The sequence below is a fragment of the Marmota monax genome, unplaced genomic scaffold, assembly GCF_021218885.2.
Source record: "Marmota monax isolate L192 unplaced genomic scaffold, Marmota_monax_Labrador192_F-V1.1 WCK01_AAM20220418_F8-fsc00136, whole genome shotgun sequence".
Lineage (NCBI taxonomy): Eukaryota > Metazoa > Chordata > Mammalia > Rodentia > Sciuridae > Marmota > Marmota monax.
The window spans coordinates 4,215,017-4,241,879 of NW_026693905.1; the positions used below are offsets into that span (position 1 = coordinate 4,215,017).

The window sequence follows — 26,863 nt, forward strand, 5'->3', positions numbered from 1 at the left end:
CTTGGTCATTTGTGATAGTTTTTATAAAATAATAAAAATGAAATATAGTTAAAGCTAGTATCTGGAGACACACAATATGAGAGTGTAGTAATAGATTATCTTTTGTGTTGAAACAAAAATTTTGGAGTATCATAGTTCCAAAACATTAGCTATCTTTAAAAATTATGATTGCTAATAATGTAAAAAATTTTCCCTAATAGCCTTCATAATTTTTAATGGTACTATGTCACCTTTTTCTTTGAATCAGAAAATATGGTCTCAACTCTTCCTTTTGATAAAATCCAGTAAAGGTTATTTAATGAGAGGATTAATCATTAGTGATCATCTGGCATAATAACCAGTATTTTTCAGGCGAGAATAATGCCTTCTGCAATGATAACTGATGATTATTATTTGTGAATTGGGTAAAAATATTAGATACATTTTCAGGAATAATTTATAGATTTGTGTAGATTATATGAGTTCTGACTATCACATTTTTTATTTCCACATTTTTGCATTATTTTTAATAGCTATGAATTTATATGTTTTTATTTGAAGTTTGGTTCACTTAGGTCTTATGAACAAATTATTTAGTACATTTTAATTGTCATTATTACTGTTCAGGTTGTAGAGATTAAATTAAGAAATGGAGGTTTAGAGCAATTTATGTTACTTCATAAAAACGTAAAATTGATGCTTTTTGTCAAAATTATAGGACTGAATCACATTTTTAAGTATGATGAGATTCTGAGTTGGAATTTTTTTTCTTTGACTCTTACTAAACCTTGTCAAAAAATTGAATTCTGAAATGTAATCATATCCACAAGTACTTGTTGAACACTTGTTGTGATAGTGCAATTTTTTTTTTTTTTTTGTGGTACAGTGCTGTGGGATGATACATGGCCTCACATATGCTAGACAAGTACTCTACCACCAAACTATACCCCTAACCTGATATTGTACAACTTTAATTGGAATTTTAGATATTAGGCCCCCAGTCACAGTGAATAATAGCTAATCCTTGTAATAATGTTGGAAGTTGGGAAATAAAGGACCTTGATTCAATTCACATTTTAATCAGAAACATCAAGAAAATGTTGCCCTTGGAAAAGTATAAGCATGAAAATTTTTTTCTAGATATTTGATCATTTATTTTTACGTTATTTTAGGTTTCCAGTAATTATCTGCAGGGATCGCCATGACCCCAGCTCTGAGGGAAGCAACAGCAAAGGGTATCTGCTTTTCATCTTTGCCAAGTAACATGGAGTCTGACAAGATGCTGTGCATGGAAGGTCCAAGAACTGTAGATGAAAAGCTAAAAGGAGACACTTTCTCTCAGATGCTGGGATTTCCAACTCCTGAACCTACTCTTAACACTAATTTTGTGAATTTAAAACATTTTGGCTCCACCCAGTCTTCAAAACATTATCAGACAGTTCTTTTAATGAGTTCTAATTCTACATTAAATAAATACAATGAGAATTACAAACAAAAGAAATCAGGGGAGCCCAACTGCAATAAGCTGAAAAACATACTGTGTAATGGCAGCAACATTCAGCTCAGTAAAATCTGCCATTCTCATTCTGAAGAATTCATCAAAAAGGAACCTCTATCAGATACCACAAGCCAGGGCATGAAAGATATACAAATTATTTTGGATTCAAATTTAACCAAAGACACTACTATAGATAAAGTACAATTGCAAAAGTGTAAATGGTACCAAAAGAATGCACTTCTGGATAAAGTTACTGATGCTGAAATTAAAAAGGGTTTATTGCACTGCATTCAAAAGAAAATTGGACCTGGCTACTCAAATGTGCCTATTAATTCCTCAGCTGCTGAGAAAGAGGAGGAAGTGAATGCTCGTTTACTCCACTGTGTAAGCAAACAGAAAATTTTACTTAGCCAGGCTAGAAGAACTCAGAAACATTTGCAGATGCTCCTGGCAAAGCATGTTGTTAAGCACTTTGGTGAGCAAATGAAATTTTCTATGAAACATCAACTGCCCAAAATGAATCTCTCTCATGAATCTACCACAGTTTTGGATAACAGTTTACCCAAATGCACTGAAATTAAGCCAGAAGTCAACATGTTGACTGCAGAGAATAAATTGTGGGATGATACAAAAAATGGCTTTGCTCGGTGTACAGCTGCAGAAATCCAAAGATTTGCACTGTCTGCTACAGGGCTGTTGTCTCATGTTGAAGAGGGTCTGGATTCTGATGCAACTGATAGCAGCTCTGATGACGATTTGGATGAATATACCATTAGAAAAAATGTGGCAGTGTAAGTGCAAAATTATTATTAGACCTTTTTTTCTGTTCTGTGTATGGCAGCAGTTGTCTTGGTTTCAAGATATGTTAAAAGGAAATAGGCTTTCTAAAATCTTCATGCCATAATCTTTAATTTAAAAAACTTTGGTGAATTTTTAAAATGCTCCATTTGTTAAGCTATTGTGTGTGAGTCAGATCTGTGGAGGATTGGTTTCAGAACCTTCTGCAGATACCACACTCCAGGAATGCTCAAGTTCCTTATTTAAAAATGGTACAGTATATGTACCTATATACAGCCTGCTGTATACTTTAAATCATTTGTAGATTACATATAATCTACAATGTAAATGCCATATAAATAGTTGTCATATGCTTTGTTTAGACCATAATGACAAGGGAAAAAGTGTACATACTCAGTACAGATGCAATTTTTTTTCTATATTTCCAATTTGTGATTGGTCGAATTGGCAAAAGTAGAACCTATACATATGGAGGTCTGACTGCACATACAGTTTAAAAATAAATTACTCAACTATTCTATCTAGAAAAAATAATATAATTAGTTAATATAGTAGTAATAATATAATTAGTTATAAGTAAGCATTCTTTTTATTCTCAAATATAATAAGGTGTAAACTTTGCTTAAGTGATCTAGCCAATATAAATAGCTAAAACAAACAAACAAAAGTCAAGTCTGTACATAGACAACCTTCATTGACTGTTATCAGTTGAGAGTACTTGAAATTGACCTGCTATTTTTTTTAACTATATTTTCATTGTATTCATAGTTTTCAGCTTTGTTCTTTACCAACTAAGTCAGTATTTGCTAGACTAAGAAAATGAAAACCAAATTATAATGTCAACTGTAAGATACCTATTGAATATTTACTATATGCTTGACACTAGAGATTAAGTTGTAGACAAAAATATTCACAGTATCTTTCCTCCTGAGTTTTTACATGAAACAAAACTATTTAGATTTTCTTTTAAATGCAGCCCCAAAATACCTTTAATTGTAACACCATGATAACATTTCAGAACAGCTGTAATAGAAATTTAAATTTCTTTGTCTATGATATCCAATAGGCACTTGCCTTGTGTTGGTATTGAGTTCTTGAAATTTGACCAGTGATACTGGATTGAATTTTGACTATTATTTGACAATTTAAATTTAAATAGCCAGATCCAACATAGTTGTTATTATTTGGTACCTGGGATTGAACCCAGGGGTGCTTAACCACTCAACATTCCCAGCTCTTTTTTAACTTTTTATTTTGACACAGGATCTCACTAAGTTGTTTAGGGCCTCACTAAATGGTGACACTGACCTCCAAACATGATCCTTCTGCCTCAGCCTCCCAAGTTGCTGAGATTACAGGCAAGTGCCACTATGCCCAGCAGAACATAGCTTTTAATCTAGCTTTCAGGGAATCTGTTGATGCCACCAAATTGACGTGAATTACTGTGTGTATATGTGGCTTTTGGATGTAGAAAGTCCATCACTTTTTTACATTCTCACAAGTAAATGTAACTCATAGAATTAGAAGGCACTTTTTTACTAATAAGTATAAAGCAAGTTTTTATAATGAGAAAAGTACGTAAAGCAAAGTGAGCATTTTAGTCTTTTGGTGTTCTGATATCATTGTGATGGAAATTTGCTTGAATATGGGAGCCAGTAATGTTATTGAGCACAGGTTATTCTTTTGGCTGACATTGTGCTACTTATCTATGATATCTCAGTTCTTTCAACAACCCTGGGAAGTAATTGTTGTTATCCTGATTTCATTTAAGAAATAAATTCGGCATGGTTAAGTAATTTCCAAATAAGTTGGTAGAGCCAGAATTTTGTCCATTTATGGGTGACTTTAAATCCATGTGTGTTTCTTTATACCATGCTGCTCTCTCAGCATTATATCATTGATTCTTACAGCTACAAGAATTTTTAGGCTCATGAGTTGAAAGAAGACTAAAAATTTGCTAATTTTATACTTAAAATACTTTTAAAATAATTTAGTTTAATAAAATTTAGTAGGTTAATATAAATATTTACCTTTTTGTTGTTTAGAACAGCTAAAAGCAAATTTACCTCCTTTAACTAGAAATAGAATTAAGAAAATTGTATCTTCCCAAACTATTTCAACCTGTGATGCTATTTCTGTTAGTATTCTCTTTCATTTTCTTACAGCACTGCCATATAGTTTATCATCAAATCATGTTTTTTTATATGGTTTATAAATGTATCTATTAGTCTTAATAACACAACCCCTATTAAGGGTAGAAATCAAATTTTTTACTTTTTGTTATTATTTATACTCCAAGCATAGTGATTGGTTCGTCAACATTTTGTTTTAAAAAAGACTTACTTTTACTCCTTAAATTTAGTGAGAGAACACTGAGTTCAGACATTTATATAAAATATACATAAATGAGGAAATCTGATTATTGAAATATGTTTTAAAGAAAATATCAAACAATACATATTCTACCTTTATTTATATCCTTTGGTACCAAGGATTGAATTCAGGGGCACACAACCACTGATCCACATCCCCAGCCCTTTTTTGTATTTTATTTAGAGATAGGGTCTCACCAAGTTGCTTACCGCCTGGCTTTTGCTCAGGCCACTTTGAACTCCCGATCCTCCTGCCGCAGCCTCCCAAGCCTCTGGAATTATAGGCCTGCACCACCGTGCCCAACATATTCTACTTTTCTTGTCTACTCTGCCATTTCTTTTGTTTTTGAGGAAAAGTGAAGTAAAGTAGCCTTTAAAAAATTGGATCTTGATCTGGAAAATTTACTTTTCATACTTTATTTTTTCCCATAATCGACTGGAGAAGTTTTGAGAACTCTGAAATAGTCAATAAGAAATTTCATAACAACTTATAGCCTCTTAAGTTATTGACCTTTTAATATTATGATGAGTTGATTATTAAAGCTCATATCTTTATTTCAGTAAGTCAAAGACTTTGTTCTAAAGTCAAACTCATCTAATAGATTTTTTTATTTAATACTAAATTCATAAAACTCTTTGAATTTTCTAATTCATTGACTTATTTGATAATTGTTTAGTTTTTTGTTTTTGCTACTCAGAATCTGTCCCAACATTTATTTATTTCATATACCTTACCATATATTTGTTTTGAATATTTTTTACTTACAATAATAGGTATCTTGTGAGAAAGATTGTTTTTAAGTATTTAATTAATTTTGAAGTTAACTGAATTTGACAGGAAATAACAGGACTTTAATCATTTCTTTTGATGTAAGTATAAAAATAGTATCTGTTTTATTTAAATTGGAGTTAATCAGTTTGATTTCAGTTTACTAAATTCATTTTTAATTTATAACATCACGATAAGTTTATTTTTTCTTATTGTTATTTTTTACATTGCTGGGAACTCATTTTTCAAATATAGATGAATATTTTTAACACAAGGTTTGGAATTAAACCTTAAACATAAAATTAGAGTAAAAAGATTCGTTTTACCTTCTATTTTTCTTTGGCTGTATAGTCCTGATAGGAAAAAACAGTTTCCTTCACTTTAATCAAGAAATTACCTGTGAAGGAGTGTACTTGTTTGCTTTTTGTTTGTTCTTTTTCTTTTCTTGCCGGGGGCGAGGGGGGGCGGTAGTGGATAGCACTTATATTGCCATTACCATTTTTGTTTTAAGTATACATTTTATTTGCCACTTTTACTTTCCCTCCTAAGATGGAGGCAGTAGATAAATTCATAATGACACTACTTGATAGACTTTAAAAATAACTTCTGATTGAGAGGCTAGTGTGCATTAAAAGTTAAAAAAAACGTTGATTTCAGAAAGGATGATGGGGGATTTAATTTTTGTGGGTTTGCAATATGAATGGAATCTTTCCCTTCATTTTGACTTTTTGAATAAGTGAAGAGCTCAGGTTTTGGAAATAATTGTGTTACAATTATGATCCTAAGTATGGTTACTCTTAACTTTCTGATTCAGGTTCCTCTTCTTTGGGCTATGATAAAGAGTTCTGGAGATAATTAGGTGAAATATTAAATATAAGGTAATAATAAGACATTGATAAGACAGCCAATGAAGAGTTATTATCAAACAATTTACTACTGAGAAAGCTTATCTGGAGCTTAATATTGCTGGGAGAAACTTCGGGAGTTAGTGTAAATAAGGAGCAGGGATAGTTTTATACCAGTTATCATCAGTTATTGATTATAGGTGCTCTTGGTAGCATCAGTTTCCTGGCACTTCTGTTCTGCTACTTGGGTGGGGTTGGCAAAGCAGTGTCCAGCAACAACAAAAAAGAAGCCCTCAATCAAAGTAATGCAGGTGCTGGCAGTTGGAAGTCAGGCTTGTGTTTACTGGTTAAATTTGAGGTGACATGGTTGGGTCACTGGCAAGAGCCTATTACAATTATTTCTTATTTGCTTAGTAAATTCTCAGAATTCTGGTATTTCTTTTCTTTTGGGGAATAATGATCAGTTGCTTTCTTCTAGTGTATGTATTTGGAGAAACTTGCAGATTTTGATATAGGAATGTTTTGATTCTCCAAATTTGTAGAAAAGGAAGAAATATGTCTCCTTGTGTATTCCAGGAATCCTGTCAATGTCTTCCAAATCCCATAATTGAACTACCTCAGAGGTTGAGTGCAAAATACCTTATCATTTCCCCAAATGGTCTCCATATATTAAAATTTTCTTTGATTTTTTTTTTAAGTTTAGGTATATAATTTGGTACACTTGATAAATTCTTTTTTAACAGATTAAGGCACTGACAAAGAAAGGAGACTGTTGATGTTTAGTTGTTGATGTTTTCTTAGAGCTGTTGGGTGACATCAGGCTGAAAGACAGGAAAGAACAAGCAACATTTTGTAGATCCACAGAAATGAATATTCAGGTTTGTTACTGATTTCCTGTTTTGGCCAAAGGAAAGGAAAAGCAAAGAACAACAACAAAACTAAATAGCCAGGTGATCTAGTATTTCCTTTTGGGATAAATAGACCAATAACATTCCATGAATACGTTGCAAACCAGAGAATTCTTGTATTTATATAATGCAAAGTTTAGAAATTGTTTTTATAGTCATGATGTTTTTTGTTCTATATACTTCTGAAATAGATAAGTTTGATTTTATTTGTTTTACTTGCAAGGAGAACAGTGAAAAGGTTGAATAAAATGCCATGCTAGAGAATTTTCAATATTATTTGAACGAAGAAACTTCCTTTTTTGGGAGGAGAAACAGAAGGGAAGAACTTCAGAACTATTTGGGAAGTGGATTAACAGCTAAAAAATGATATACTGTGGCATGTGGACATCTTTGAGGAAAGTAATATTTCAATTAAAATAAACTCATTTGTTTTTAAAAAGGCATTTTTTTCCAGGTAATTTTGTGATCTTAGTCAATGTTTACTGGATTTGCTTGATGTTATAAAGTTAGTGAATAACAGAGCTGGAATTTCAGCCTAAGTCTTCCATCTCCAGGTTTTTAGGATATATTACTATAACTAAATACTTTAGCTTGCTTGCTTAGGCTGAAGTTATTGACCAAAGTATTTTCAACATCGAATCCAAACCAAAGTCCAAAAAGTATTAATTTCTTTCAACTGGCAAAGAAAAATGAAGGTATTATTATAAAGTTGGAATTTTTTACTAAAAATATGTCATTGTTTGTGTGTGTGTATATGTGTATATATATATATATATATATATATATATACACATTTCTTTAAACTTTGCTCTAAATCCCAACCTACTCAACACATTTGAAGATGACCAAGTCAAGTAATTGTTTTGATTGCCTTGATTTTCACATGATGAGAGAGGTGGATAAATTCATCTTTTTGGTACATGTCTTAAAAAACTAATGCACATAATTTTCCTTGAGATTGCTATATAATATGTGTTACTTAAAAGCTTTGTATACCTTCAGTTTTAAGATATAAACCAACCACCTTCTTAGAAGAAACAAAATGATAGTTATGTCCTGTATTGGAAAATGTATTGGTAAAGCCATTTTGGAGTGGTTATACAAGTTATAATTTTATTTCTCAGGAAGAAATGATGATCCTTGTTTTCATAGTTTTTACAAAAGAGCACAGATCAGGAGAGAGCTGTCAGCTATCTAGATGGCATAGGAGATACAAGCCTTCATCCCACCCACCACAAAAAAATATACAAAATAGTCATCTATACATGAATGAAAATAGCTTTGGGAGGACTCAGGGATCTAAGTAAGAACCTGTAGCAACATGATAGAGGGAACACAAACAAAAAAGCAGAAACTTCACAGAAAGAATAGCTGAGGAGACTGGCATACCTGAGACATCTGGAGAGAGAGAAACTAAGAATAAAACCAGGGGCTGTTTGTATCAAGCATGTGGTAAGTGCCACTGTAGTCACCAGTAGCCTTTCCTGCAGACTACAGCACCATATTTTACCACTAGGATAATTAACAGCCATCATCATTGGAGATCCTCTGGGAGGGAGATGTTGTTCTTCCCTGCCCAACAAGAAGATGGAGCTACTCTTGTGGCCACATCAGGATTAGATCTGCCACTGTCCCAACCCCATGCACACTTTTTACTCTGGAACTTTAACAGCTCCTCATATGCCCAAATACTAGACTCTGGCTCTGTGGCGGCTCTACCTATCTCCACATTCCATATTTTGGGCTTATAGCTGTACCATGTGTACCCTTGACTCAAACACTAGAGTCACTGATGTTGCATGCTAGCCCCACCATAAGCTTTGGAGCCTAGGTTGCTCTGTGTTCACCTGTGCTACAGAGATCAGCTTTGTTGCCACCCTGTGAGCTCCTGTGCCTCTGACATCTGAGCCACCATTACAGTGTACACTTCAGTACATCTGTAGCTCCTTGTGTGACTGTACTTCAGAAACCAACACCACTGTCACTGTGAGCACCCTGGGCCCTGGAGCTGTGCTTTCATTGTGCTCCAGATATTGATTTTGCTACCACAGTGAGTAGGCCTGTGTTCCAGTCCTCAGAGTCACTGTAGTTCTCCAGGTACTGATGCTCCAGATCCCAGTTCCTTGGCTGTTCCATAGCAGTCATATTTTGTACACTGTTACCACTGGAGCTGTGGGCGTGCTTGCACCCCAGACATAGATGCCACCTAGGTCCCAGACCCTGACCTTTACACATGCTCATGTTCTGTTCCCTAGCTCTGTGGCTACAGCACAGATGTCACATCAGACATTGTAAGCACTACTGCAAATATGCCTACAAGCTATACCCAGATCCAAGAGGGACCTCATTGGTTCTGACCTCCCAGGTGAAAAATATCCTTGCAACCACTGAAACCCATGTGTAGAGTAGAAGAGGTGCTAGGTGTTGTGGCATATACCTGTAATCACAGAGATTTGGGAGGTTGAAGCAGGAGCATGGTAAGTTTGAGGCCAGCCTTGGAAACTTAGTGAAACCCTGCCTCAAAATAAGGAAGGCTGGAGATGTAGCACAGTAGTAAAGGCCCCTGGGTTCAATTTTCAATACTAGGAAAAAAAAAAGGAAGAGATGACTGCTCCTTCAGATATACAGATATCAATACAATGAGAAATATGTAAAAACTGAAAAAACATTATGCCACTAAAGGAATACAATAATTTTCCAGTAAGTGACCCCAAATGAGAAAATGGATGAATTGCTTGACATAGAATTCAAAATAGTTGTTTTAAGGAAGCTCAGCAAACTACAAGAGAATGCAGTCAACTCAACAAAATCAAGAAAATAATACCTGAATGAAACAAGAAAATAAAAGAATCAATTCTGGAGCTGAAAAATTCAATGGGGAAAAAGGAAAAAATGCAAGAGAGCATTATCAGTAGAACTGATCAAGCAGAAGAAAGAATCTATGAACTCAATGACAGATTATTTGAAGAAAATTCAGTTTAGGAGAAAGAAAAGGAATAAAGCCTTCAGGATTTATGGGACATGCTCAGTGGAGCAAAATTCACATTATAAGAAGAGAGAAGGAGTAGAAAGTGTTTTAAGGAAATTGTGACTGAAAACTTTTCAAATCTGGGGAACGACTACACGTATAGAAAGATAAAAGGTCTCCAATCATATTCAAAGAAAACTACACCAAAACATAATCTTGCTCTTAAAAATCACAGACTCACACTTGTAAGCAGCAGGAGAAAATTCTTCACATAAATGCCAGGTGACTTTTCATCAAATATCTCAGCAAATTTTCAGGTCAGGGGTGTAATAAATTAAGAATACTTTACCTAACAAAGCTGTCTGCAAAATGGAGAGAGAAGACTTTCTCAGGCAAACAAAAGCTGAAAATTCATCACCACTAGACCTGTTTTACAACAAATGGTAAAGAGAGTCTTTAAATTGAATGAAAAGAATGCTAATTAGTAATATGAAACTATAAATTTGCTAGTAAAAGTAAGTAGTTAATGCAGAATACTTTAATACTGTAATGTTGATATGTGAGTCACTTAAATCTTTAGTATGAAGATTAAAAAATTATCAAAATATTAGCTACAGTAATTGCTGTAGGGTGTATGATATAAAGATGTAAATTGTGACATCAAAAACATGCAGTGGGGGTAATAAAAAATGTAGTTTTATATCTAGTTGAACTTATTGTATGGTTTGGATATGATTTGAGTGTGTCTACCGGTTCTTATGTTGAAAGCTTGGTTCCCAGTATGGTGATAAGGGATGGAGAGCTTTAAGAAGTGGCGGCTAGTAGAGGGGTTAAGTTGGTTCTCATGACACCTAGGGTGGTTATAAAAGAGCAAGAGTTGATGGACCATCACTTGTCTCTTGGCTTCCTGTCTCATCATATGATTTCTCCCTCCTACCATGATGCTATCTGGCTTGATATGGGATAAAGCCAGGGGTGCCCTACTAGAGGCCAAGTTGAGGGGCCTCCCAAATTTGGACTTTGAAAAGTTCCAAAACTGTGAGCCAAATAAACTTTTTTTTTCTATACAAAAGGCTAGCCTCATATATTTCATTATAGCAATAGTGTGTACTAGTACAGTTGTTATCAGCTTAAAATAGACCTATAATTATGAGATGTCTTTTTGTAAGTCTAATGGTAACCGCAAAGCAAAAACCTATAGTAGATACACAAAAGATAAAGACAAAATAATAAAAAATTACACCACTACAGAAAATCATCAGATCACAAGGAAAGACAACAAGAAAAGAAAGGAACAAAGGATATGTGCTCACCCTTAGACCAGAATAAAAAATGGCAGTAACAAATCTATACTCCTCAAGAACTACCTTGAATATAAATGAATTAAATTCTCCAACCAAAAGATTTGCAGTTTCTGAAAGGATTAAAAATAAAACAAAAAGCAAGAGAGTTACTTCAGCTTTGAAGACACATTGTAGACTGAAAGTGAAGGAATGAAAAATGGCATTTCATACAAATGACAACTGGAAGAGAACAGAGGAACTATCCTTACATCAGAATAAATATACTTAAAGTAAAAACTCTAAAAAGAAACAAAAGTTATATATTGGTAAATGGTCCAGTTTATCAGGAGAATATAAAATTGTAAATATATTTTTACCAACATCAGAGTAAATTTACAAACCAAATATCAATAGATCTGATGAGTGAAATAAACTATAATACAATAATAACAGGGGACTTCAATATCCCACTCTCAGCAACAGATAGAATTTCAGATTTTTTTTTTTTTTTTTTTGTGCTGGGGGATGAACACAACCCTTTTCCTTTTTTATTTCGAGATAGGGTCTTGCTAAGTTGATTAACAGAATGAAGGACAAAAACCATATTATCTCAGTAGATGCAAAAAAGCATTTAACAAAATTCAACTTACTTTCTTGATTAAAAAATACTGTTAATTGAACATAGAAGGAATGTACCTCAGCATAATAAATACCATACACGAGAAATTCACAGCGAACATCCTACTCAATGGAAAAACTTGAGAAACTTTTCCTCTAAGATTAGGAAACCTCTATCTTATTCTGTTCAGGTTGCTATAAGAAAATACGTGGGACTGGGGAATTTCCAAGAGACTTTCCACTTATGTTTCTGGAGGCTGGGAAGTCCAAGATCAAGTCAGTAGCAAATTGTTTGGCTGGTGAGATGGTGTTCTTTGCTTTTTCGATTGGTGCTTTCTAGATGGATCCTCACATCATGGAAGGGGTGATCAAGCTCTGTTATGCCCCCTTTATAAAGACCTTAATCATGTGATTATCTCCAACCATTGAATCCATTAAATTTTCCCATTGAATCCACATCTTAAGACCACCAAATTGGGGATTAGGTATCAATATATGATTTTTGAGGGGACACAAACTATAGCACCTACCCTTTCCAAATTAGTCAATATAGTACTGGAATTCTTAGCCAGAGCAATTAGACAAGTAAAAAGACATTCATGTGGGAAAGAAAGACTATTCTTTCATGTTTTGAAATGACATGATCTTACTTAAAACTGTTAGGAATGATAAATTCAGTGAAGTTGCCAGGTACAAAATTAACATAAAAATCAGTATTATTTCTATACACTACAACTAAATTATCTGAAAAAGTAATAAGAAATTTCCATTCATAATAGCATCATAACAAATAAAATACTTAGGATTAAATTCAACCAAGGTGATGAAAAATCTGTACACTGAAAACTAGAAAACATTGATGAAAACTTTGAGGACAATATTGAGGAATACTTATGAAATCTTTAAGGAAAATAAATGGAGAGAGATGCTGTGTTCATTGATCAGAAGAATTAGTAAAATTGTCCACACTACCCAAAGCTCTTGATAGATTCAATGCAGTCCTTATAATTCCAATAACATTTTCCACAGAAATAGAAAAATCCTATGGATATGTAGCTCAGTGTTCAAGTGCTTATCTAGCATGTGTGCCACCCTGTGTTTGGTCCCAGCACTGCAAAACAAAAAAAGAAAAATCTTAAAAAAGTTGTATACAACTATGCACATGCGTGCGCGGACACACACACACACACACACACACAAATCTAAATAGAAAAAGCAGTCTTCAGCAAAAAGAAAAAAGCTGGAGGTACTACCTGATATCAAAATATATTGTAAAGGTAAAATAACCAGATAAGCATGGTACTGTCGTTTCAAACAAACATGTATCTATCAGACAGAACAGAGAGCCTAGGAATAAACCCGTGCATTTATGCCCAATAAATGCATTGGGAGAATTGTATATCTACATGCAGAAGACTGAAATAGGATCCTTATATTACCCCATATCCTAAAATCAACTCAAAATGGATTAAAGACTTGGAACATAAGACCTGAAACTGTAAAAGTCCTAGAAGAAAACAGAAAAAGTTCCTTGACACTGGTGTTAGCAAAGAGTTTCTGGATATGGCCTTAAATGCACAGTTAACAAAAGCAAAAACACAGATGTAATTGCACCAACTAAAAAGCTTCTGTACAGCAGAAGAAACAATCATCTGTGAATAGCCTTCAGAATGGGAAAAAATATTTGTAAACCATACATCTGATAAGAGGTTAATGTCTTCCATATATATAGAAGTCACACCACTCAAATGCAAACCACCTGGTTAAAAAATGGGTAAAGGACTTGAATAGAATTTTCTCTAAAAAAGACATGCAAATAGTGGACAAATGAAAAAATAATATCACTAGTCATTAGGAAAATGCCTATTAAAACCACAATAAGATATTGTCCCAACTAAAGAGAAAATCTCAGTATCATAAAAAAGACCTAAAAAACAAATGAAAATTCTGTAGACCTATTTTCCTATATTTCAGAAAGTTGCTGGTTTATTGGTTTCAAGAATTGCTGTGTATTCAGTGAAGTAAGATCTGAGGAGGCTGCAAATTCAGATGAGTAAACATTGAAGACATTTTCTTGTGTTAGATAAGAAACTGGTAGCATTAGCTCAGTGGTAGGGCAATTGCCTAGCATGTGCAAGACCCAGAGTTCTGTTCCCAGTAATGAAAAAAAAATTGGTGAAATGGCTATCTCTACATGATATTAATTTTTATTAAACTGGTCTCTGGGCTGGGTCTGTGGCTCAGCAGTAGTGCACTTGCCTGGCATGTGTGAGGCACTAGGTTCGATTCTTAGCACCACATGTAAATAAGTAAAATAAAGGTCTATCAACAACTAATATATATGTATATAAGTATGTATGAATATATATATATATGTGTGTGTGTATGTATATATATATATGTGTGTGTGTGTGTGTGTATATATATATATAGAGAGAGAGAGAGAGAGAGTGAGAGAGAGTGAGTGTGTCTCTCTATTAAAACAGCCCCACTATATGAAACTTTAAAAGATGACTAGCTTAATTTAGGTATATACGCCTTTAGAAACAATGTTTCTATAAGCATTGTTATCATTTTGTTAGAGATCAGTTTTAAAGCTCTATGGGTTTTGCATTACTTGGCACTATTTTCACTGTAAGTCCAGCTATTTTTATTTTGTATAACATGAGGTTATTCTGGAATGCATATACTGTATGGCATTATAGCAAAAGTGTCTCTACTTGATTCTGTCTTAGTGGTTGTTGGCCTTTTTGAATACCAGGGGTAGTTTTAATCATTTTTTGTCCTCTTTCTTTTCAGGGCCAGTTACAGTGTTTGGCAAAGCCACTACTAAAACTATTTGTGTGCCTTAGAAAAGGGTGTTCCTCTGAGCAGTTTTAGATTTGTAATTCCAGGAATTAGAGTACACTCTTGATAGATTTTAGCCCTGCTTTCCCCCTCAATGAGGCCCTTATACGATGTTTAGTTTAGAAAACACTGCATGGTCACCGACTTCCTGAACAAAAAAAGACGTGTGTGTGCACGCGTGCACATGTGCACAAAATGTTTATTGAGGTGTTCCTTTAGCAAATATTCTTTTAATTTATTTAAAAATTAACTTACAGTTGTCAGTATTTGATGTTATGCAATAATTTTATAACAACAGGTAAGACTGTTTAACAGACCATTAAGTTTCAAACACCTTTCTATGAAAACATGAAAGGCAATCACTAGAGATTATAAAAATATTCCCAAATATCTCCTTTTTTTCTTTATTTTCCTTTGGTTTAGGCCAGGGATAAGAGATGAGATGAATGGTAGAATAGTTTGCATGTCTGATGTGTGAATTCTTTTATGCTGATACTGAGAATTTCAGATTTCAGTTTAGGCAGTTGACCGTAGATTCTATCACATTTCTAAGCCAAATTGTATAAATATATCAAGTTGTATTGTTTCTTTTCATTTATACTTCCTTTTAAGAACCCATTTTAAGTTCTCAAATTTCCCTTAAACATACTAAACCTTATTCTTTAATTTAGTTTATTTTCATGCTAGAATTTCTAGATTTCCTAGCTGTGTTTTTTAAAAATTTATTTTATTTTATGCTTTGGTACTGGGGATTGAACCCAGGGATGCTTTACTACTAAGCTACATCACTAGCTGTTTTTAGTTTTTTAAACAGGGTCTTGCTAAGCTGCAGAGGCTGTCCTCAAGCTTGCAATCCACCTGCTTCAGCTTCCCAAGTCACAGGGATTACAGGCATGTGCCACCACACCTGACCTTAATTTATTTTTTACTTTTGTTTTTTATTTGGTTCATGAGTATCTATGTATGTATTTAACTGGATAGGAGAATGTTAAAACTTATTAACATATGTCAGTAAGACTTAATATTCCATTAATGGCAGCAATTTAAATGAGAAATTGTTAACCTAAATGATCCTAGTGATGTGAAGTATTATTGAAAGAGATGCTTATTAAGGTATATGCTAAGCTGTCATAGAAATGAAATATTCATATAAATAAATAAAATTTATTTTTTTCTCAGCTGTTAAGAATTAGATACGCTTCACAGGGTTCAACAGGGACCTATTGGCTTTGCTGTTCCTTAGAATGATGCCCTCACCTGTTTTTGAAACAGATTCACTGGTGCATCATCTCATTTCCATACCCAGTTATTTTGAAGGGTACATTCAATCAGTTTTAAGGGCAAGACCTAGAAGTTACACACATTATTTTGGCTCACAACTTATTGTTGAGGACTTTGTCACATAGTTATTCTTAACTGCAAATAAGGCTCTAGCCATGCTGCCAAAGGCTTGCCCAAAACTCAGTGGATTCTATTAACAAAAAGTAAAGTATGGCATGGGGGTCAGGAGTGGGGGGAGGGGGAAAAGTAGTGTTGAGTTGTCTTCTTTGGCCACTGAAATATAAATATCCATTTACTCCTTTTTTATACATAGAATATACCAACCACTCAAGAATGAAAACGCAAAATTACATTCAATGGGTGGAATAGGCCTTTCTAGATCAAGTCCATATGTGGTTCATCATGATGAAATTACCTATAAACTAATAGATATGTTTTCTAACCCTCTTGACCTTTTGCTTCTTATATGATTGAGTAGAGATAAGAAAGCTACAATAAAAACTCTCATTGGGGAAAGAGAAGAATAGGAATACATGTGATAGTTTGTGGTTTTTACAATGGAAGACATAATGATCTGACAGTAAAGTAAGGTCTTAGTAAGACCCTAATTTTGTTTTTTGAGGAAGCTCCCTGGTCCTTTGTCCTGCATAATCTTCCAACTTGTTCTTTGGAAATTATTCTTTATCTGTTATCCTTTGTGACTATATCTGAAATTGTTATTACAGTGAACCCTTATTGGATGCTGTACTACATTCTCAGCCTGATTCCTGTTGGTACACATTTGTCTCCCAGGGAGAGTCTATATTAGTTTCATAGTTTTTGCTAATGGAGTTCCTTCAGAAATGTGTTTCTGCTCTTCTCTCTGTAATTAGTTATATGTGAAAATATCACAGTCAAAGATCTCATTTGGTCAAGTCTACAGACTGTTAATTTGAAGGTTATTTTTTTTCAAACCATCTAACTTTTCTTCAATTAAATGGCAGACTTAGTATAATGGCTACTGTGTACTTGCTTGAACACAGCTTAATAAAAGCAAGGTGAAATTGATTAAGTTGAACAGCAAGTAATTTAATAACCTGCCCAGACAAAATTATCACCATCTAAGGAAAGACCACAAAATCCACACATTCAACATTCATATTTATAGTGTGTATGTGTGTGTGTATGTATACAGGATCAGTCACTAGATACTTGTTTGCATATATATATATATGCATATATTTGTTTATATACATAGATATAAAATATATTTTTTACATACACATGTATACATGTATATAAGATTTCCAACTACTAGACTTGCAAAGAAGCAAGAGGAAAAATCAGAAACAGAACTGGAATGATAGAGATGATGAATAATTGGCAAAGACTTATCTATTGTAACCATTTTTACGGACTTAAAAGGAAAACATGAACATAATGAGAAATCAAAGATACATTAAAGAGCCATTAAACTTTCATTGGTGAAAACACAATATCCAAAATTAAAACTACTTTTTCAGCTTAACTGGAAAATAGACACTCATAAGAACTGGCCAATAAATAAAAATTATTGCTGACTTCTCATCAGACGTTATGTAAGCCAAAAAACAATTGAGTGATATAAAATGCTTAAAGAAAAAAAATGATCTCTAATTGTTACCCATTGAAGTGATGTTTTTAAAAAAAGGCAAAATGGCATTTCCAAAAAACTAAAAGCTGAGAAAAGTTGTCAGGATATGTGCACTAAAGAAAATTGAAAAGATGATCTTCAGGGTGAAGGAAAATCATACTTAGTCAAAATCAAACTTAGATCTGTACAAAGAAGAAATAGTATGTGTGTCTGAAGTATAAAATTAAACCAGACATTTCAAAATAACTATCAAGAGGAAATCAGAAAAGAAACCATAAAATGTCTGTGCTCAATGATAATTAAAACATGCTATGCTATTTTAAAAAATATCATTCGGCTACTAAATTACTAAGTTGTTGTGATAGGAAAAGTTTTGGCTATAAATGCTTATACTAGAAACAAAATAAAATCTATGGTTTATTTTTCCTACTTAAGAAGCTATAGAATCTATAGCAAATGAAACTAAATGCAAATAAAAGGTGAAAATGGTAGAGTAGAAAATCAATGAATAATAAAATAGAAAAGCAATGGAAAAATCAGGGAAACTCATAAACAGTTCTTTGAAAAGGTTAATAAGCCAGATATGATGCCATACTCCTATAATCCCAGCAACTGGGGAGGCTGAGGCAGGAGGATCACAAATTTGAGGCCAGCCTAAGCAATTTAGCAGAACCTTGTCTCATAATAAAAAATAAAATAAGAGCTGGAGATGTAGTTCAGTGGTTAAGTGTCCCTGGAGTCCCCAATACCAAAAGAAAAAAAAAACATACAGCATTAATAGAATAATCAAGGGATATTATGAACAGCTATGTGGCAATAAATTCAACTGTTTGTACCAAATAGGCTAATGACTTAAAAACACAAATTACCAAAACTGACAGAAGGAGAAATAGAAAATACCATATAGCTTGTATCATTCAGAGAAATAGAATTCATAATTAAATTTTTTTTTTCTACAGAGAAATTCCAGACCCAAATGGCTTTACTTACTAATTTTATTGAAATTTAAGGAAAAAAATAACTCCAATCCTTTGAACTCTAAAAAACAGGAGGAGGAAACACTTTCGGACTCTTTTAATGAAGCCAAAATTAGCCTGATTCCAAAACTATAAAAAAATTTTAAACAAGAAACAATAGATCTATATCTCCTTTGACTACAACCAGAAAAAAATCCTTAATGAAATATTAGTCAAGTCTAAGAAAATATAAAAATACATCATGACCACACACATTTAAACCAGGAAGCAAGGTTGTCTTAATATTCAAAAAACAAATAAAAGGGAAAAGCAATATGTGATAATTTCTATAGATACTAAAAATAAATGACAAAAATCAAACCAAGTTATGAGAATTGATGACAAACCAGAACTGAATACTTCTTCAATCTGTTGCACATTGACAATCTACAGCTAACATATTTAATAACAAAAGTTTAATGACAAGAAGAATGTTCATTCAAATGACTTGATATTAGCATTATACTAAACACTACAAGGAAACTATTAAAACTCAAAAGTGAATTTAGCAGGGCCATAGTATATAAGGTAAACATATAAAAATCAACTTTATTTCTGTGTACTAATATTCAAACAATTTATGGATGTTATATATTAAAATAATATAAAATACAAAGATATTTGTGTGTGTGTGTGTGTGTGTGTATTACTAGATATTGAACCCAGGGCACTCTACCTCCTGAGCTATGTCCTCAACCCTTTTTTATTTTTTATTTTGAGACAAGGTCTTGCTAAATTGTTGAGGCCAGCCTCCAACTTGTGATCCTCTGCCTTAGTTCCCCAAGTCACTTAGATTATAGGCATGTTTCCCTTCCTGGGAGAGGTTAATTTTTAAACGTGTATAAAACATAACTGAGGCAAACTAACTGTATTAATACACAGAGAAATATACCATACCCACTTATTAGAAGACATTGGTATTAAGATGTATCTCCACCAATAGATGTATAGATTCAATGCAATCCTAATAAAAATGCTAGGATTTTTTTTTTGTTGTTGTTTTTTATTAGAAGTTGACAAGCTCATTTCTGCCTTAGAATGGTCAAAACAGTATTAAGAAAAAACAAAGATGGAAAATTTATATTTCTGGATTTTAAGAATTAATCTGAACTATAATAATAGTGTGGTATCTGCCTAAGTTATTGACAGATAGGTAGGTGATAGATATCCCAAGGATTGTGTGTGTATGAGCACGTGTGTGTATACTGCAAATATTTTCAGAAATAGTCTTCTGACCAACAATGGTGTTAACCTATTGAAGGAGAGTAGGTAGACAGCTATCAAAGGATAATAAGTTTTTCTCAAACAATGGTTCAAAAACTGGATATCCTATCTAAAAAGTCGAATCTGCACTCTTAATTTTGCAACGTACACAGAAGTTAACTTGAATTGGATTATAGATCTCAAAGTCAAAACTTTAAAACTTCTTGAAATTTTAGAAACTTGAGAAAATCCTTATGACTTTGTGTTAGGCAAAATTTACTAGCCACAAAATATTTGGTAAATTGGGTTACATCAAAATTAGAATCACTTGCTTCTCAAAAGACACTGTTACAAAAAATGTAAACAACTATAGACTGGGACAAAGTTTCCAATACATATAGTCTGATACAGGACTTGTATCAATAATAATAAGAAAACTGAATTAAATGTGGGCAGAATAATTGCATAGGAATATTATCAAAGGAAATTATAATCCCATTGTGGGCAGGTTGTGGCTCAGTGGTGGAGTGCTCGCCTAGCATGTGCGAGGCTCTGGGTTTGATCCTCAGCACCACATAAAAATAAATAAATAATGGTATTTTATTCAACTACAACTAAAAAAAATATAAATAAAAATACATATAAAAAAGAAATCATAATCCCTTGAGAAGCAAAGATGCATATGAAAAGATACACTACATCAGGGATTGGAAAACTATGACCCATTCCCTGTTTTTAGTAAGTTTTATTGGAACACAACCACACACACTCATTTACTATCATTGAAGCTGTTCTCATGCTATAGGGGAAGAGTTGAGTAATTGTTACAGAGACTATAAGGCCCACAAAGCCTAAAATAGTTACTATCCGCTTCTTTACAGAAAAAGTTTGCCAACCCCTGATCTAAAGGATCTTAATTCCATGGAAGTTTGGCCCTTTTTTTTTTTCAGGATGAATTTTTACTTTTCTTGGAATTGTCATTTTTCACAACTGGATCTTCTCTTTTGATTTTCAGTCATATTTTGAACATTCATTGTATTAATGAGTTAGCAAAATCTGTTAAAGGAAAAATTAATTTATATATTTGTCTGTTTAATTCTTGGTAATCTAAGCTGTGGTATTGGAAAGCTTTGCCTTATTCTGAGGTATCACACTTTAAGGTCAAAACAGATGTAGGTTTAAGATGTTAACAGGTATTTAATACCAAAAAAAAAAAAAAAAAATGGTACTCAAAACTACTTTACCAGCTTGTACTTATTTCCTTCGGCAAGTTAAGTGGTGACTACAAGCAAGCAAGGATGGGGATTGAAGGCATATGCTACATTTTGGGGAACTGTCTGGTCTCTCACTTCCCAGGTGGTGTCTACTCATAGATGTCTTTGCCCCTATCTTTACTAGAGGTAGGAATCCCACCATATGGTCAGCATGTGGTGGTTTGTGATCAGTTCAGCATGGTCCAGAGACATGTAGGAGTCAATGTTCATAGTGATCTGGCAGGCCAATCTTTATATGCTAATTGGGGTGTCTGGATATTCTGGATATACCTCAAATCTTATAAGTTTGCTGTTGCATCAGCTATGTTGTGTTAGTTACACTGCGAGTTATGTTACACTGGTTATGTAAGTTGCTACATAAAACATGTTTTAACTTTAGGGTATACCAAGTGTTAATCTGCTTTGAGTAAGTTAGCTACATACTTATCTGTTATATGTTTACAACCTTATTTTTAAGAAAATCATTTTCAAGCAAGGGAATATTTTTGGTGGGAGAATTTGTTTACTATTCTTAAGCGTTAATGAACATATCTTATTCACTCCTATTTACATGTGGGATAAATTATCTTCTATAGAAACTTCATTTCAGCTTGATTTGTTAGTATAATGTGTGAACATAAAATTTAGTTTTGTAATATAATTTCAGCATGAGAATATCTTTACCAGAAGTACAATAAGGAGAAAAAAAGCAAGCCATTTTTTTTTTCCTGAGTTGCTGAAATTATAGGTGTGCCACTGTCCAGCTACACTGATTGGTTTTCAAGGTCCTCAAGTAGATTGAAAATGACAGTGCCACTTTTGCTTACAGCCTATGATCATTACTATTCACATGGTTGCTACCTAATTGCAGGAAACTATAGAAAATACAGAGTAGCACATGAAATATTTGGAAATGAAATTTGTTAAATGCATTTTTAAACTAATAAACTTTATTTTTAGAGCTGTTTTAATTCTCACATAATTGAGTGAAAAGTTCAGTTCCTATATACCACTATGCCTGGCAGGAACAAAATTTAGTGAAAGAATGTATAAAATTATTTCTGATTTCCCCATGTTTACTTCCACACCATACTTCTGCAAGTCCTGCCAACTTTAAAATGAACCTTTAATCCATCCTCTTATTTTTTGTCTCCTTTCCTTATCCCAGTCCAAACCATATTCATATTCAGTGTTTTGGTTGCAATAGACATATTGAGTCACAACTTACCTTCCTAATCGCAGTGGTTTAACATAGTAGATGTTTATGGTGGCTTACATAAAGCCCAGTGAGGTTTGGGTTATGATCCTCCTCTTACTACATAATGATAATATGTTCTTAGAGCCCTATACCACCTAGCTTTACTACCTACGCTAGTGACTTTTTAAAGTTTCTACTTTTTTGGTACTGGGAGCTAAGCCTAGGGGTATTTACCACTGATCTCTTTCCCAACCCCTTTTTATTCTTTATATTGAGGCAGGATTTTGCTAAGTTGCTGAGGTTCTTGCTAAAGAGCTCAGGCTGGCCTCAAACTTGTGATCCTTCCACATGAGCCTCCTGAGTTGCTGAAATTACAGGTGTGTGCCACTGCCCAGCTGCATTGATTGGTTTCACATGGTTGCTACCTAAGTGCAGGGAAGTATAGAAAATACAGGGTAGCACATGAAATATTTGGAAATAAAATTCATACCACAATCAGATTATTAGTTACATTTTAGTTTTCTCATTTCCTCTCATGTCCCACTATAATGCTTTGTCCACCTAGTAGCCAGAATGCTTGGGAAAAAAATTTGTTACTGGTTTGCCAATATTTTCCAGTTTGCATTAAAATCTAAATACTTTACCATCACATGGGCAAGGTATTGCATGGTATAACCCTTGCTTCTTCTCTAAATTTCATAATTGGTATTTAGTGTTACTAAACATTATTTTTGAATAGTAAATTTTAAATATGCATTCTCTTTCATTTTTTCTATATTTATGAAAATGTGATTTTTTTTTTAGTGTCAACTTATAAAATCACAGTAAAAACTTTAAACTGATTAATAATACCAAGAAAATTCTAAGGGTTATGGTATTTTCAGTCACATTATATACAATAAGAATATTTTTAAGTAATCTTCTGGAAATACCTATATAATGTCCTGTTATAATTGATAAATTCTTATAGCAAAGTTTCAATAATTGCTTCTGTTTGTCTGACAGCAAATGATCTGTAAATGGTTTCTTCAATCCCCAGCACTGCAAAAAAAAAATTAAAAAATAAATAAATAAATGCTTTCTCTGGTTAAACTTTATATGAAAGACATTTCCTTATAGTTAAGTGCATTTTTAAACTAATAAGCTTTATTTTTATTTTTATTTTTTTTTAATATTTGTTGATTGACCTTTATTTAGATGTGGTGCTGAGACTTGAACCCAGTGCCTCATGCATGCCAGGCAAGTGTGCTGCCGCTGAGCCATAACCCCAGCCCAGTAAACTTTATAGCAGTTTTAATTCACAGCAGAATTGAGTGAAAAGTTCAGTTCCTAGATACCTGTGGTCCCCACAAATGCACAACATCCTCCATTATCAATGTCTCACACCAGAGTGCATTATACATATTATAATTTATGAACCTGTATTGGCACATAATTATCTCTCAAAGTCCATAATTAACATTATGATTCACTTTTGGTATTATACATTTTTTTATGCAAGTGTTTTGTACAGACCCACACCTGTAATTCCAGCAAGTTGTGAGGCTAAGACAGGAGGATTGCAGGTTTGAGGCTAGCCTCAGCAATTTAGTGAGACCCTGTTTCAAAATAAAAAATAAAAAGGGCTGGGGATGTAGCATGGCAAAGTGCCCCTGGGTCAAAAACCAGTACCAAATAACAACAACAACAACAACAATAATACATTTAAGAAAGGAACCAAATAATTGTGGAATGGTTTGGGATATTTTCATGAAATAAATTTTTAATTTATTTTTTAGAAGTAATTGAACATAATTCCTTTATTTTATTTATTTTTATGTGGTGCTGAGGATCGAACCCAGGGCCTCACATGTGCTAGATGAGCACTCTACTGCAGAGCCACAACCCCAGCCCCTCATGAAATAATTTTTAATATCATAAACTATAGGTTAGAACAGTGCCCTGTCACACACACACACAAAAAAAAAAATTAGGAGGAGCTAGTATGCAATCTTTATTTTTAAATATGTGTGTAAGAATAGCTCTATATTAATTTTGTGTGGTCTCTAGGTTGCAAATCTTGGGAACCAGAGTTTTAACAAGCTGTTTAATAAATGTCTTAAGACCTGTAATTAGCATGTTTATTTGAAATGTAGCATAGCATTTATATATTTGATAATTTTTGTCAATTGATTTAAGTAATTAGTTAATAGTGATGCCTGTTTTAGCAAATGAAAATTACATATAGTTAAATTGAGTATTCTACAGTTTGCTGCATGGATTTAAATCTAGTTCTAATGGCTTGTCCAGTATTTGACATCTTCTTACATATAAAAACCTTGTGTAACAGATTTTACCTGGCATTGATAGTATCATTCATTTTCCTTTTCTTTGCTGGCCCACCCTATTTAAACCCTTTTCGGTGATCAAGTATTACATTGCAGCAGGATCATCCTACTCTTGAGTACATGATATTGAATAAAAACAAGTATTCGTAGGATGGAAAGGTAAGGAAATTAAATCTTTTTCTTTGATAAGAAATCAATCTGCCAGTCTCCCTTCATGTAATTGGATGTTTTGTAAAGGAAATTAGATTTTATGAGAGGAGTAAAGGAAGTTATTAAGTGTCTCTGTGAAACTTGACTGCTTTTGTGCTTTGAGTAACAGTGTTTGTCTTTATTCACAGTAACTGTAGTACTGAATGGAAGTGGCTTGTAGACAGAGCAAGAGTTGGCAGCAGATGGACTTGGCTTCAAGCCCAGATTTCAGAGTTAGAATACAAAATTCAACAACTTACAGACGTTCACAGGCAAATCCGCGCCTCCAAGGTATTGTTTGTGTTTTTCCGTTTTTGGTTAAAAAATGTTACTGTTTTAGTTTTTACTCATTTCATTACACAAAATAAGCTTTACAAAGTTTTCTAAGTGTAACTAGTTTATGTAAATATTTTTGATACATTAATTAGTATAAATTAAACCTAGATTTGTGAAGCCTTTGCATGCAGTAATATCATTTATAATACTTTCTTAGCAATAGAGAACTTCTTTCTTGAATTCTAGTTAATAGAAATGATATACTTTTTTTTCAAAATTTTTTATTATGGCAAAAAGCACCTATCAGAATTTACTATTTTTATCATTTTTCTGTGTACAGTTTAGTGGCATTAACTACATTAATAATAATAGGTATCCATTTCCACAAGTTTTTTCATCTTTTAAAACTAAGAATCTATACCCATTAAATAACAACTATCCATTTCTCCCTTTTCTACTCCTGGCAACCATGTGTGTCTCGTTTTGGCTATTCAGAGTACCTCACATATGTGGAATCATTAAAGTATTTGCCTTTTTTTTCACTGGCTTATTTCCCTTTAGCATAATGTCTGCAAGTCTCGTTGTCATTGTAGCATATGTTAGGAATGTTTTCCTTTTTAAATCTTGAATAATATTCCATTTTGAGTATATACATTTTACTTATCCATTCATCCACTGATGGACACTTGTGTTGCTTCCACATTTTAATTACTGTAAGTATGCTACAAACATGGGTAAAAGTATCTCTTTAAAGCCCTGTTTTCCGTTATTCAGAATTGCTGAATCTGCAGTAATTCTATTTTTAATTTTTTGCAGAACCACTATGCAGTTTTCCAGAGTGCCTATATCAGTATATATCTCTACCAACAGTGCACATTGGTTCCAGTTTCTCCAAATCATCACCAACATTTATTTTCTATTTTTTTTGGTGTATTTTGTTTTTAATACTAGATATCATAAAGGATGTGAGGTGATGTCCCATTATAGTTTTGGTTTTCATTTTACTAATTATAAATGATGTTTACATTTTTATATGCTTATTGGCCCTTTGTATATATTCTTTAGAGAACAATTTAAGCCCTTTGGCCATTTTGAATGGGATTGTTCACTTTTAGTTGTTGAGTTTTACAGGTTCTATAGATATATTTTGTCTATTAATTGCCTATCCAATATGTGATTTGCAAATATTTTCTCCCATTTTGTGGTTGTCTTTGTACTCTGTTTTTTGTTTGTTTTGGGGCTATTTTGTTTCCCTGTGCTGGAAATTGAACCCAGGGGTACATTACCACTGAACTATATGCCTAGTCCTTTTTATTATTTTGAGACAGAGTCCTGCTGACTTGCTTAGGGCCTCACTAACTTGCTGAGGATGGCCTCAAACTCGCAATCCTCCTGCCTCTGACTTCAGTGTTGCTGGGATTACAGGCTTGAACCACCATGCCCACCCAATCTGTCCTGTCACTCTGTTGATATACTTTTGATGCCCAAATTTGTAAGTTTTAAAATCAAGTCCAGTTTGTCCTTTTTTTTGTATTTTTACTGTGGCTTTGGTGCCCTGTCTAATAAATTATTACCAAATCTAATGTCATGAAGATTTTCCTGTTTTCTTCTAGGAGTTTTATA

General features: G+C 33.3%; 1 protein-coding gene across 6 annotated transcripts in view; it reads left to right on the forward strand.

Annotated features, from left to right (window-relative positions):
* The window catches only part of Kansl1l (KAT8 regulatory NSL complex subunit 1 like), a 134,940-nt gene that overhangs the window by 13,683 nt on the left and 94,394 nt on the right, over nt 1–26,863 (forward strand). For all 6 annotated transcript variants that reach the window (XM_058585188.1, XM_058585191.1, XM_058585189.1 and 3 more), the window contains exons 2-3: nt 1,152–2,268; nt 25,114–25,255. In XM_058585188.1, coding sequence (XP_058441171.1) covers nt 1,181–2,268; nt 25,114–25,255 — 1,230 coding nt within the window. In that variant the 5' untranslated portion in view covers nt 1,152–1,180. The remainder of the gene's footprint in view (nt 1–1,151; nt 2,269–25,113; nt 25,256–26,863) is intronic.